This window comes from Microtus oregoni, unplaced genomic scaffold, assembly GCF_018167655.1.
Source record: "Microtus oregoni isolate MIOR12 unplaced genomic scaffold, Mior012 000018F_ref0000195, whole genome shotgun sequence".
Taxonomy (NCBI): Eukaryota; Metazoa; Chordata; class Mammalia; order Rodentia; family Cricetidae; genus Microtus; species Microtus oregoni.
Genome location: NW_024543077.1, coordinates 2,303,209 through 2,318,247, shown reverse-complemented (window position 1 = coordinate 2,318,247; position 15,039 = coordinate 2,303,209). Strand labels below are relative to the sequence as shown.

The 15,039-nt window shown below is 46.6% G+C and overlaps 1 protein-coding gene across 3 annotated transcripts in view; it reads left to right on the top strand.

Moving 5' to 3' along the window:
* LOC121459049 (UV radiation resistance-associated protein) overlaps nt 1-15,039 on the top strand; it is a 215,635-nt gene that overhangs the window by 160,286 nt on the left and 40,310 nt on the right. For all 3 annotated transcript variants that reach the window (XM_041668550.1, XM_041668551.1, XM_041668552.1), the window contains one exon: nt 1,829-1,907. In XM_041668550.1, the coding sequence (XP_041524484.1) occupies nt 1,829-1,907 (79 nt within the window). The remainder of the gene's footprint in view (nt 1-1,828; nt 1,908-15,039) is intronic.

Here is a 15,039-nt window from a genome sequence, read left to right as displayed (position 1 = left end):
GAGAATGTAATAGCAAGCTTTTACATTGCGCTTCCTTCTTTTATTTTACGTGAAAATATTATCCCCTCCAGGCTTTTTTTTAAATGCTTTTTTTTCTTTAGGCAGTTGGGGCAATCAAAGTGAAAGTTAGTAATTACTCCCTTTGTTTCACTGTGGTCCTGTTATTCTTGAGAGGACTCCAAATTGCACAACCAAGCGAGATGTCTTTGGCTTCATGGCTCTGAGTTGTGGTTGGTCTCTTCTTAATTGGTATATATTCATTGTCTGACATGTTGGGGTTCAGATACATCCTGAACTTTGTCTGCCTTCATCCCCCTCCTTCCTCTAGCCATCCACCCCTTCCCTTCTCCCCTCAGTCTCCTTTCTTCTTTCGTGCTATTCATCATGGATGACAGATGGACAGAGAGGTGATATTTGTCTTTCTGTACCTAGATTATCTAATTTAATATAGTGATTTCCTGTCTTAGTCATTCTCCTGAAAGTAGCATAATGTTGTTGTTCTTGGTGGCTGAAGAAAGTCCCATCGTGTGCATACACCGCATTTTCTTTATCCATTCATCTGGTTTGTTTTTTTTTTTTTTCCAGACAGGGTTTCTCTGTGTCTTTCGAGCCTGTCCTGGAACCAGCTCTGTAGACCAGGCTGGTCTCGAACTCACAGAGATTTGCCTGCCTCTGCCTCCCGAGTGCTGGGAGTAAAGGTGTGCGCCACCATCGCCCGGCTGATTGCGTCACTGGCTGTCGTGGTGGTGCTGCCGTAAACATGGATGTGGGAGCATGTCTGTGGTGTGCTGGCTTAACGGTGGTCAGATATGTACCCAGAATGGCGTTGCACGTATAGTTTCTTGAGATCCTCCATAGTTCCGTAGTGGCTAGAGCGTTTGTAGTCCTATCAGCCATGTAGAAAAATGGGCTAATAAACAGGTAGTCTCAAAAATGATTTAGAAATGGCTAATAAACATTTAAAACAATGCCAAACACCCATGGCCATCGGGGCAATACAAATTCAAACCACTCTGAGTTTTCATCGGATAGCATGGCTACTGTTGAGAAAAAACAGCAAGTACTGGTGCCTGATCATTCTGCGGGGAGCTCTGTTTCACATCATCACATTTAGGCTTTGTCTTGAGAGCCAGGGAGGGAGAGCAAACAGCTGTAAGTGCATTGACTTCTTCCTAATGTGCACAGGGAAGAAAGGGACCTCATGAGAGAAAGACTTTCCTTCAAATACCGCCCCATCTTGAGCTCCCTCATCGTTGCCTCTGTGAGGCGGGTCGCAATGTACATTCATCCCTGAGAGCTCATGGCATGAATACATTGCCACGCCCACATTGATTCCAAATAGCTGGCCTTGCAAAAGGGATGCATTTTAGATAAACTTGGACTCATCCTTGGCATTAATTTTGACTGGACACCTTAAGAGAAACAACCTTGTATATTGCTCTTAAGTTTGATGTTTCCCCTTAATCTTCCTTTCCCATTTAGTTCTAGAAGTTGAAATGTCAGGGCCAAGGTATTAGGAAGAATACCTGGAGGATCTGTGTCATGGGCTGATGCGATCCTGGCCCTTAACAGGAAGCAGAGGCTCAGCTTCTTGGAGGTGTGGGTCACTGGTGTCCGCATCCCTGTTTTGTGGTCAGTGTCTCCATGTAAAATTGGCAGCTGTTGTCCCTTACAACAGTAGTAAATTGCAGCGACCACATCCAAGTCCACGGTTAAGTTTAATCACAAAATGTTTGTGCTGCGCCTACAAAACTTCTGCTTCCATCAACAGTGTGCAGGTCATTGTACCTGTTCTTGAGAATTTCTCATCTTTGTTTACCTTCCTTAGGTTTCCACTGTATCCGAAGGGAGGAGAGAAGCTGCAGTTTGATTACGGCGTCTACCTTCTGAACAAGAACATAGCCCAGGTAAGTGACCTCTCATTTCTCTGGCTCCATTGTTAACCCTCTCTCCATAATCACCTACCTCAGCCAACAGTTACAGGGCAGTGCTGTTTGTCGGCCATTGTCTTATTCTGTGGTGTTAGCCTGAGTTCGGAGACTCCGTGGGTCTGTGTTGGAATCCATCTCTGATTGTAGCCGCCCTTTTCTAAGTTCCTCCTGGAAGGCCTGGGCTTGAATGTGTGGTCTGAATAATCCCTTGGCTCTGCTGCTTGATTGCTAATAGCTTTCTCCTCTTAGACCACTTCTGGGGACTCGTTTTGTGTTATTGTTTATGAAGTAAAAGTTTAGTGCTTTTGGCAAGTCCGTAATGGTCTCCTCACCTCATTATCCGGGGCCCGAAGGGAAAGACCAAGCCTGTGTTCTTTCCAACCCATCTTGGATTCTTGTGGCTGCCTCAGCGTCCCATCACGTCGTGTCTGTCCACAGACCATAGGATGGGCACCAGATGCCTGAGTCTGTGTTTTCCTGAAAGCAATCCATAGCATTTCTTTAGTGCAGTTGGCTCAACATCAAGAGGTCGGCGTTCCACGAATTTTTCAGCTGCAGAGGAAGGCCTGCTTGGGTGCTCTCCTTGCCTTTGGACACCATCGGATTGCAGCACCATGTGGTGGTGTAGCCACAGTTCACTCTTCCTTAAAGACATTGTCAGCTGGGCCCTCGGACCTTTGCATTTTACAGAAGTAATAAGTTTTGCGATGCTTCGCTTTTACGAGCCTCAGTGGCCTTTCCTCCATATGAGTCTAAAAGCCGATCAGACTGGAATTATTCTCCCATATGTGTTATCTTCGTTTTCCTTCCCCACAACAACTTGAGTTTAATGTTGGGTTTTTGAAATGTGCTTTTTATGAAGATCGTTATCCTTGTCTGAAATTGGATCCCGTTTCTAGTTTGCCACACTGCGTTAACCACTTGCTTCCTAGCCCAGGCTCCACACGCTCGGGATCACACCACCTTCACCCTCACCTTCATGCTAGGGCCACACACACAGGCTCTGCCCGTGACTCGCCTTCCTCGGGCCCTTCTTCCCACCATTGATGCTTTTCCTCCCTCCGTTTTCAGCAGAAAGGTATTTCTGTCAAAGAAGCGGGACTTTAGTATCAAGGCTCACACACATCTGTCATAGTTCTGTCGTTCCTGGAAAAGAGCATGCACTGACATGCGGGTCTAGTCCCAAAGCACCACACTAGTGTCACACCAAGGAAGTCGAAGTAAATTAGTAAATAAGCGAATCGGCCAGCTTGTCCAGGGCTCTCAGCTGGAGCGGAGAGAGCGTAAGTACAGAGAGCATACGTACGGAGAGAGCGTACACACGGTTTGTCTAGCAGTAAAAGCAGTGCTGTTTAGAAGAACAAATTTCTAGTCTGAGTTCAGAGGTTCTCTCCTGCCCTGTGTTTCTGCTGCTGGATTTTGCCCTGTGCATGTAGGCACTAGATTTGGAAGCTTCCAGGTGCAGCCTGCCCTGCTGCAGCACCGGGATCAAATAAATAAATAAATAAATAAATAAATAAATAAATAAATAAATAAGCTTATCTCTCATAAATATACATCAGCGTCAAACTCAAGACTGCGTGGACATGTCTTGTTCCCAGCAGAGATGGAAAGTGGTATACAGAGACGCTAAGAGTAGCCCAGCTGGAAGGCCAAGTGGAGGCTGCCTGTGTGTGGCGGCAGGAAACGCGCAAGTCAGCGCCCTGCTTCAGCTCACAAAGGGAGCACTTCGGAGCACTTCCCAAGTAGCCCCTGACTTCCTAACCAAGCCCAGACCACAGTGTGTGTCAACCAATGTTCTCATCTGCGTGAGAAGTAGCCTACCTGTGGTGATCGTGTGTTTAGCTTTGTGTTCTTTAGGGGCAGGCAATAGCTTGTCTGCCCTAGGAGATAGTCGCTTGCTCCCTGGTGTCTTTTTGTTTCTTCCAGACAGATTTCTGTAGCTTTGAAATATTGTGCAGGAAGCCACTTTTAAGCACACGAAAGAAACTTAGTAAATTTGTGGCCCCAAGAAGTTTGGGAAAGTTTCTTTTTGTTTCGACCTTCCTGGCATCACTTTTCCACGTTCCGATTTGTAATAAAGCTATTAATAACTGTGGTTCGTAAGCCAGTCTCAGCCATCCAGTGTGTGTAGCCTTGGAAGGATTATCTGGATACTGTAGCGCATGTTGTCAAAGAAGAATCTGTCTTCTCTGCCAGTCCCGTTTCTACCGCATCTCTAGAGATGTGAACAAGCCCTGCCCTTAAGACAGCCCCACCTCTGTGATTTACAGGCCACGTTAGTGGAGGTGGATGACAGGGCCGGCGTGTGTGAAAGTGCCAGAGAAAAGGAGTGAAGTCATTTAATGCCGCATCCGTACCGTGGCTGAGAGTTTGAATAGTCAATAGGACCTTTCACCACAACCAGAAGTCGTAGTAAAACCACTTTTCTGGGGGAGGAAATGACAGAACTTAGTAATATTTGTTACTTTAGGATTTGGGATCCGGCCAGCCCGGGTTCTGAAAGCACAGGCCTTCAAGCAGAACCCTGAAATACCATGGGAAGAGCAGAGAGCCCGCTTGCCCTCTGCATGCCTCCGCAGTCTGAGGTGTACGTGTGCAAGTAAGTCCAGCACAATGTCTGTGGCAGCAGCGGCCGCTCACGTCTGTCCAGAGCCAGTGCCCCTCAGTAGCAGACAGCCTTCGCTGTTGGGCAGCAGGAGATGCTCAGGCCCGAGTCCTGCATTGCAGCCCGTGCCTGTAATCCTCACGCTAGGGAGACTGAGACAGGAGGATCGCTGTGAACTCCAGACCAGCTTGGACCACATAGTAAGTTCCAGGCCAGCTGGAGCTAGTAACAAATCTAAAAAAATAAAAATAAAAAATCCAAGAACACTCCCAAGTGTAGTATAATTAACATAATGAGCATTAATTATTTTAAAATGGGGTGTCTGTGCCTGGGGGTTTAGCTCAGTTCATGGAGCTCATGCCTAATAAGTTTCAAGGCTCTGGGTTCCACGCCCACTACTACCAAGAAACAAAGATTCTTGCTTCATTCGACTTCTAGTTGAATGGGGAAAGGCGTACGGTAAATAAAAGCATTTCAGACTGTAGTAAGTAACGTGCTAGAGATTAATTAAGTAGCATAATAGAAAATAACTGGATAGGGACCTGCTTTCGACAAGGCTGCCAAGCAAGCCTTATCAAGGAAGTAGTTGTTGCGCTAAGGCCTGGATGACGGCTGAGAAACCAGCTGTGCAAAGAATAAGGGACGGGAAGTTCCTTTCCGTAAGGTAAGGCCACAGCCACAGCAGGGGCAAAGGCCAGGGCTGGGAAAAGAAGAGGTGCATGTGGCTGGATCGTAAGCCCTGTTCTCCTGAAGAGGCGAGCAGGTCTCTGCTCCCCCTCCCCTGTCTCTCTCTCTTCCCTCCTCTTTACCCTTCTCTCAATAAACTCCTCACTTCATAAAACATAAGGGACCATAGAACAGGGGAACCTTTAGGGGGCACAGGGAAAGCCTCAGCCTAGTTCTGAACTCACATGGAAACGAGGGACGGTGGCATTTGTTCATTCATACTCTGCTGGTCAGCAGGCTAGGCACAAACGAAGAGAGGACTGGAGGGACCATGTGGGGGATGAATTCATGGGCTGACTACGGGAATTAAGGGAGAAAGAAATTACCAAGAATGGGGTCTGGGTCTTATGTATGAGAAATAATGCTATTTATTTTAAAAGGAGGAGTCCAGAGATGAAAGAAGCAAATCTGCTTTGGGAGTTAAGTCCAGGTTGCTTTTTAGAAATCGGGATAGGTTCATTAAGAGGACAAAGGGATACATGGGTTGGAATCCATTGCTGTAGTCAGTGCTATGATGGAAATCTGGGGAAAGAAACCTGGGTGCATTGTTTAGATCTATGGAACCAGGTGAGGTTAACAGGAAGAAGATACAGAACTGAAAAGAAGGGGGCATGCAGTGGAAGTCACATTTAGAAGCTGATAAAGGGGCTGGAGAGACGGCCCAGCAGTTAAGAAGTTGAATATGGGAGGCACAGGAGCACAGGGAAGAATCAGAAGCTAGCAGAAATGCGTCCAGTTCCCCTTCCTAACTGGGAGGGCTATGGGGTTCAGGAAGTAACTTGTGGCTGTGCTCGCTTTCATTCGGTTGTATTGGGGAGGTTAAAATCTGGTTTCTGGAACTGTATTTTTGGATGTTGCTGTTGGGGGTACATTGAAACAGGGTGGCCTCAAACTCCATGTGTTGCTGGAGATAACCTTGAACTTCTGATTCTCTTCTCCACACTGGGGAGGTAGAGGCAGGAGAAGAGTTCCAGGGTGAGCTACAGGAGACCCTTCCCCACCCACACCCCCCCCCCAAAAAAAAAAAACAAATCCAAAAGAAGGTGCTGGAAAAAAGATGCTTCTGGATGACAGAAACAAATGTCTGGTCTCTCCGAGTCTCAGAGGCTTTGAGGACAGCGGCTCCACATAAGGCAGGGACAGGGAGAAAGCCCAGCTCTTTCTTCACCTGCAGAACACTGGCCAGTGTGGCATAAAGGATAGTGTGTGTTACTGTTCATACCACGCTGTACGAGTGTGAGGACCTCAGAAACCACATAAAAGCCAGCCCGGCGTGGCCACTGCCTGTAATCCCAGCAGTCAGGTGGCAGAGGCTAGATCCCCAGCGCAAGCTGGCTAGCTAAATAAACTGTCCAGGAGATCCCGCCTCAGGAAATCAAGTGGAATCTACTGACACCTAACATCAATTGCAGGTCTCCGCATTCATATGCGCACTTACACACGTGTTCCTTGTATTCCATGCATGTGCCCCCTGGAAGCCAGAAAAGGGCATCAGGGTTTTTGGAACTGGAGGTACAAATAGTTATAAGCTGCCATGCGGGCGCTGGGAATCGAACCTGGGTCCTCTGCAAGAGCAACCAGTGCTCCCAAACGCTGAGCTGTCTTTCCAAAACAAAATAGTTTTTTAAAAAATGCCCATGGTGAGGCAGTAGAGTATGCTGGATATGTAAAATTCCCACGCGCCTTCCTGATAGTCTGTGTCATGGGAAGGGGCCCTGCATGGCTCGCTCTGTGTGGCCCAAGGATCACAAGAGGCATTTGAGTCACCAACTGAACTGACACTTTCTCACGCAGCAGCCTCTAGCATCAGAGAGCAGTCCTTCAGACTTTGGGTATTTGACAAACATTTCCTCGAAAATGACTGAAGTGGGCCTGCCCTTAAAGGAAATGAACTGATGATAAAACTCAAGATTTTGAATAAAAGATTAGCATTTCAGAGCCAGGCATGGCAGCACACATTCATGATAGCACACGGGAGGCGAAATAGCAAGACCCTGCCTTCAACAGCAGCAGCAGCAAAAGACCTGCGTTTGCCACCAAGACTGGCAGCTTTCCGTCCTAACAGCTGTTTTGTTTTGTCAGATATTATATAGGACACATATATGCTCTGTAAGCTAAGTTTTCAAAATGGCCCTTACATATGAAGTCATGCACAGGTCAGGATCCTTCAACAGCGAGAAAGACCAATGAAAGAACTGCAGTGTCTAAGATTGTGAACCGCTTTCACAAGGCTCGGCTCGGTGTTTCTCATGAATTACCTCCAGGTCCTTGAAGGTTGTTAGATACGCCTCTGTCTTCTAGCTGTAGATGTAGGTAAGGCTGGATTTTCTTACAGAGCAACATGGTAAGAAAATGAATGCAGAAAAATCAAACTTCGGTTGTTTTCATTTAAAGTAATAGATTTCATTGTTTCTTTAAAATTTATTTTTACGCGTATGTGCGTGTAAACCTTGCACACATGGAGGCTGGAGGAGTATCAGGTCCCCGGAGCTGGAGCTGCAGCTGTGAGCTGCCTGAACTGAGCCCAGGTCCTCTGTGGGATCAGCAGTGTTGTTAGTTGCTCAGCCATCTCTCTAGCTCCTGTTATTTTTTAATGAATTAATAGTTCTCATTTCCAATATATCAAATGCTAGCATAGATGTGGCTCACATACGCAAAAGGTCTTTGGGGGCCCTCACTGATTTTCAGAGTGTGAAGGAGACCAAAGCCTTTGAATCGCTGTTCTAGACGCTGCAGCCATGCGGACTTCCTGCGAAAGCCCTCAGCTGCTCACTCCCTAATGGGACAAGATGCGTGTATCGGCCCCAGACGTCAATCCTGGTGTGAGACCAGACCTACCCACGTGAGTTCCGGTGCACACAGCAACTCAGCAACCACCTGTGGACTCTACATCATTTCTTTGGCTGTTTTAAAACCAGGCCCTCTTCTTCCTCCCCAAAAGCTGAGGGACTGAGGACCTAAGGGATACACTTTACAAACAGCCATGACAACTTAGGTTCAGTTGACTGTAAGGACTTTGGTGTGATTTCAACCCTATGACCATCTCATGTCTGTGTTAGAGATCTGGAACTGCCCGTGTGGCAATTTCTGTAGCATCACAAGCCTGTCACATTGTTCCAGATTAAGTATTTCCTCTAGCTTGATGGTGATTGTTCTTTTTTTAAAATTCAGGCCACTCTGTAGATTCCGCATAGACCATTATCTCTGTGCCAAGAGTTAAGTAAAACAACAATTAAGACCTTCGGATTGGTGCTCATTACAGCGATACGTGTGCTTGCCCGGGGTCTCCATGGCTGTCCCTGTTACTCTGTCCCTTCCTGTCCCCACTCATTTATAGACTTTATAGAAAGTGGAAGTACCCTCCCCTTTTAAACAAGCCGTGTCCTGTGAGATCATGGTCTTTCTCTAGCACTCACTGGTGCCCACAGTACATGGCTGGCCAGGATCAGCCTGCCTATTGGTGACTTAAATCTGTGCACGCCTCTCCAGCATACAGTTCAATATATACGACACAGGGAGAAATGCATTTAATTTTGTGAGTCTCCTGGGAATTAGGAATACACATTCCAAAGGTTGCTCTTTCTTTTTCCCCACTAGTGCTGGGGATTGAACATGGGACCTCACACGTGCTCACCGAGCACACCACCGTGAGCTGCAGTCCCCAGCCCTCTAAGAGTATTTTCATAGTCAAAATGTTCCCCCATGCTGCCAACAAAAATTTGGCAATAATGTAGTGAAAGCTCATATTTAAAATTCTTAAAAAGACTTTACTAAGATGTAATTGACATGCCTTACAGTTCACCCATGGAAAGCATAAAACCCAGTAGCTTGGTGTACACACACATACGTGTTGATGTAGCAACCCGTTTCACACATATGTGGCAGCCAAAAGTCAACGCTGCGTGTTTTCCTCCACTAATCTCCTTACTGTTGTTTGAGACAGAGCCTCCCTGTGATCCTGGAAAGCTCATCACTTATTTTAGACCGCTGGTCAACAAGCCCCAAGGATCCTCCGTCTCCGCCTTCCCTAAACACTGAGGTTACAGGCATTTCTTACATGGAGATCTGAACCCAGGTCCTCCTGCTTGCACAGTCAGCCCTTCACCCACTGAGCCTCTCCCCAGCCTCACCATCCTTTAATATTTGGCAGATAATGTTCCTTCGAACACAGTCAATTTAGAACCTTGTTGTTGTCCCCTAAAAGAAACCCTATACCTATTTCCCTAAACCCCTTCCGCTTTCTGTTCTGTGGATTTGACTGTTCTGGACATTACTTGATGGAATTATAAAATTGGGGGTCTTTTGTAACTGGCTTCTTTTTGCTTAGCATAACATAATGGAACATGAATCAGATGTTCTTTTTATTGCAAGTCATTTTGCCTATTATAAGACATATAGAGGTGAACCATACTTAGGTTCGTGAGCTGATACTCATTTGAATGGTTTTGACCTTTTGTTTATTATAATATTGCTGCTGTGAACTGTAGTGATATTTTGTTTGTGTTTTAACAAATAAAGCTTGCTGGAAGATCAGAGTGCAGAGCTAAGCCACTAGAGACTGGCCAGGGAGTGGTAGCACACACCTTTAATCCCAGGACTCAGCAGACAGAGGCAGAGATCTCTGTTGGTTCTAAAAGAGAAACAGAGCTCACACAAAGGTGATCCCAGAAGTTGGAATCCCACGTCTTTAATCCCAGCACTTCCTCCCTTTGTCTTTGTCTGGCCATGCGGGTGTACACGTGCATAGTGAATGTGTGTTTATTTATTTATTTATTTATTTATTTATTTATTGGTTTTTCGAGACAAGGTTTCCCTGTGGCTTTGGAGCCTGTCCTGGAACTAACTCTGTAGACCAGGCTGGTCTCGAACTCACAGAGATCCTCCTGCCTCTGCCTCCCGAGTGCTGGGATTAAAGGCGTGCGCCACCATCGCCCGGCGTGAATGTGTATTTAAATACAGGGGATATATATTTAAATGAAGATTTTTTTTGACAGAAAGATATATATGGTTCTCTAAGATTTTTATTTTGAACTTAGAGAGGTTGATTGCATGTTTTGTGCTTTAAATGATTGGTTGAATGTTTATCCACTCACATGTTAACTTTTAAAAGAACTATCATCAGTTATTAAGCAATTTCCTAAACATTTCAAGTATTATTTTGGCTGTAATTACCAAAAGTATGGAGAATGATGATACACCGATAAGACTTTACATCACTGGACTTTTTTTCCAGCTTTCAACTGAAACGAGAAACCCACACCAGGAACGCCGTCTGTAATTAGAATAGCAGAACTGTAGCTCTCCTCATATCGCTTATTTCTGGACGCAGCGCCCATTCACACATCCCGCCTCTGTAGATTGCAGAAGCCCGACAAGCGTTGGCATTGTCGTACTCACGTCGCTCAGCCACGGAGCTACTGGGTGAACTCTGAGAGCAGGGCCCACGCTCACTGGTTTCTTCCTAGCTGGCAGCACTGGGTGTCACATAGCCCTCGCTTTCTTCCCGTGGTTGGTAGCTGAGGGGTACATCCAGCATCCTGCTAGGCTTCTCATCTGTGACTCCTCTTCTTCCTCTGTCCTAGTTCTACAAGACTCATTTTAGCTTCTTAGTCTGCGGGGCTGGCTTTTCAAAGCACCTCCACAAATGACATCTGCTGGGAGGGAGCTATGCAGGGAATGCATCTCAGCGGAAAGGAAATAAAGAAGGATCCTGGCTGGATTCTTTGTGATTGATTGAGCCTTATGAAATGAATCATGAGCCATATGAAAAATGAATTTGGTCTGATTTTAGTTGGCATCAAACTGACCAGCATAGCTTAGACATAAGATATTTGGAAATTTATAAGCTTGAGTTTCCAATGAGAATAAAATTAGTATCCTTATTAATGTAAATTTAGCAAGTAAACAGCCAAAAAAATAGATTAAGATTAACTAATAGAAAGGCAGCATAGCTGAATGGCTAAGCACTTAGCTGGGCGTAGTAGCCTACTCCTGTAATCATCCCAGCACTCCCAAGGCTGAGACAGGAGGATAGAGACTTCAGGGCAAGCCTGGGTTGTGTGCAAGACTCCACTTAAGGTGGGAAAAAGTGGGGGATATCATTAAAGCAGTGCTTTGTGGGAAATGTATAGCTCATAGAATAGCAGCTTAAAATGGATACCCAACCCAGGCAGTCTGATACATTGTGCCTGTTGTTCAAAAGTGGAGACATGGCTCATACCTGTGTAGATCGGACTGGTCTCAAACTCCTGATATTCCTGGGTCAGCACCTGTGGTGCCCAGAGTACATAGTTAAAATAGATACAGTTTTAAATAAACAGTTTTTGATTGTGCAGTATGTTGTACTTCCTGCTTTTTCTATTTAACTATACTGTAAATACAGTTTCTGTTGGTAAGTAGAACTATATGGATGTTGTTCTATAGTATGGATGGACCACAGTGAATTTAACAGCTTCCTTATTGGTGGAAATTAGGGTCATTTCCAGTATTCCTTTATTCTTTCACTGTAATATTGGCCTTATATGTGAGAATAAATATATAGGCCAGGTATAGTAATAGCTCATACCTGTGATGCCAGCATTTGGGAGGCTAAACAGGACTGTCAGCTGTAGAGACAGACGGCTTTAGAGCAGCTCGGAAGAAGAGGAAGACACCATGGCACAACAGAGGCCGTGAGCCCTATCACATAAAAACAAGGAACTCGAGGCCAGGGAGAAGTGACAGTGCCGACCAGGAAGTGAACCCGGTCCTTATTTGCCCAGCCACAGACACAGCCTCAAACTGACTCAGCCCAGACAATCATGCTCCGCTTCAGAAGGCAGGAAAAGCTAGCGAATCCTAAAGATGCAGGGCAACCTCTTTAAAGCAGAAGAATCATAAGTTCTGGTTTCTCCCTGGCTAACGTAGCAAGTTTGAGTCCAACCTGAGATACATGAGACCCCCGTCTCAAAAAGAGAAAGAATTTGGCACCATCCAGTGAAGCTGAACATCTGTATGTGAGAGTGTTTATAGCAGCAGTGTGCACGTGAGCCAAAGACTAGAGCCCAGCTGAAATCTGTCAGTAACATGTCCATCATTTATCACAGTGTGTTTCCATACGGAGGACCTCGCCACCATGAAACCATGGCAAAGGCGAGGACAGAGTCCACTATCAAACGAGATCCCCAGGGTGCTGTCCTGTCCACACACAGCTCAAAACCAGGCAAAGGTCAACAGTATTGTTTAGCAGTGGAAACTATGCACCAAATCGTGGCTCTGTTGTAGTGGGAAAGGGGCTCCTGGGGACCCCACGGAACCCAGAAACCTCTGTCTGTAGACTGAGCTGTGACTGCAGAGGGTTTGTTTTATTGTCTTGGTCCTTGCACCTGCATGTTGGGTGTGGCGTGCTTCTCTGTGTGACAGCAGTGCCAGGGAGCATGGAGCACTGTGCTGGGGAGCGTGGAGCACCGTGCCAGGGGGCGTGGAGCACTGTGCCGGGGAGCGTGGGGCACCGTGCGGGGGGGGGGGGGCGTGGGGCACCGTGCCGGGGAGCGTGGGGCACCGTGCCGGGGAGCGTGGAGCACCGTGTCGGGGGGCGTGGAGCACTGTGCTGGGGAGCGTGGAGCACTGTGCGGGGGGGGGGGGGGGTGGGGGGTGCGTGGAGCACTGTGCCAGGCGAGTGCTTGTCGCCTCTGAAGACATCATCGACGGTCACAGAAGGCATTGTTTTATTGTCAAGGAGAGCCTTTTGTTTACTTAGCATCACAGATTAGCATATCTGCTTTTATTGGTTGCAATAGTGTATATGTAGGCAGAGTGGGTTTTTATGTGTGAGTTCTATAGACCTGATCATCATAAAATATTCCCATGTTATTAGTTCATTTTCAGATTTGGAAGCAGGCTTGGACTAATTTTTCGTGGAGAAGAAATTTTAAAAATTGACTGAAGGAAATCTGTGTGGAACATTTCTGGAATTTTCCCCTTTATATTATGGAAAGAGACGTAGGAAACAGCGCTTGTGGGCATCCTAAGGACATGTAATAAGTTCTCTACAGACGAGTAGGCTGGTTTTAGACAGATGTCTTTCCTTCCAACATTCCTACAAGTGTGTGGGATTTCCCAAAAGGCCGGTGGTAAATCTGTGGGCATTTGCTGAGTACAGGTCAATCCCCTGTGCCGAGCACTGAAATCAAAGCTCATTAGAAGAGTGGGAGAACCTGTGTCTGTGCCGTCCACAGACTAATTGCGGCGGTCACTCTATCCAAAGATGGCTGAACTCTGACCGCCAACCTAACCACAAGAAGGAAATTACTTTGTATAACTAAGCCAAAAAAAAATTTTTTTGGATTTCATTTGTAATGTCACTTCGGATTCTTCCGAAAGACTTGTGAGGCTTTGCTTTCTTTTAATAAGCTCTCGTAATGACAAGTCCCCCCGAGGATGAAGTCATCCAGGCGGAATGTGCCTGTGTCTTAGCTCTGATAAACATCACTTCATGCTATTTAGGAGATTTAAAAAGACTAAAACATGTAAATGTGACTTTCGGGTTATTACGACGAAGGAAGCCCATGGCCCAGCTATCCAAATAGCTCAGCCCCAGCCTGTTCGGAGTGGCGGGCTTGCCCAGGTTGGCAGGCCTGTTCGGAACTCACAGGGCTGCCTTGTGAGCTGTCCTGGAATGTAATTGCTTTGTCTCCGAGGCACATTTATGTGTCCCTCTGCCCCTCGCCCTAATTTATCATCTGCTTTATAGTAATTCCGCCCCGACAAGGCCGTCAGGCCCCACCGAGGATGCGAAGGGCTGTGAGTGGACGCATTTTCTAATCAGTGACATGAGTTTATATCTCCTTATTAAGATGCCCATTACATTCATACCAGGCGCGATAACATGGACACTAATGCACTTCCCGTCGTTCATCAGGGCGTTTTTATTTATTTCCACAGAGGAGGCATTAATCGCCGAGTGTAAGAGTCGAGGAGGATGTGGGGCTTTTAGTCGTGGTCTAAGGTATTTTAGCACGATGTTGCTGGGAGAAGGGAGACATTGTGCTGTCGTTTTTATTCCCTACCCCGTCCTGAAACACAGTCATTAGGATGTACTTCACTTTGTTTATTTTAAAAGTTAATTCATAACTTTTGTATACTCATTTTCCAAACAAAACGTGTTACCTTAGTTTTCCTACACTTTATAAGATGTGTCTTCCTTTTCTAATTTTAAACTGAAACACAGCATATATACCAAGGTTTGTGTACTTTTTGGACACACAAGCCAGATAATACTCATTGAATACACCATACTAGGTTCTGGGTCTCGGCAGAGTGAATCGAAAGTTTTTTCTTATGAAAAATAGTGCATAGGCTGCAGAGATGGCTGGGTGGGTCAGAGGCCACGGAAGTGGCTGGGTGGGTCAGAGGCCGCGGAGTGGCTCAGAGGCCGGAGAGATGGCTGGGTGGGTCAGAGGCCATGGAGATGGCTGGGAGGTTCAGAGGCCATGGAGATGGCTGGGAGGTTCAGAGGCCATGGAGATGGCTGGGAGGTTCAGAGGCCATGGAGATGTCTGGGAGGTTCAGAGACCATGGAGATGTCTGGGAGGTTCAGAGGCCGAGGAGATGTCTGGGAGGTTCAGAGGCCATGGAGATGGCTGGGTGGGTCAGAGACCACAGAGATGGCTGGATGGGTCGGAGGCCATGGAGATGTCTGGGTGGCTCAGAGACCACAGAGATGGCTCAGTGGTTCAGTTCACTTGTGGCTCCTGCAGAGGTCCCAGGTTCAGTTCCCAGCACCCACGTGGCAGC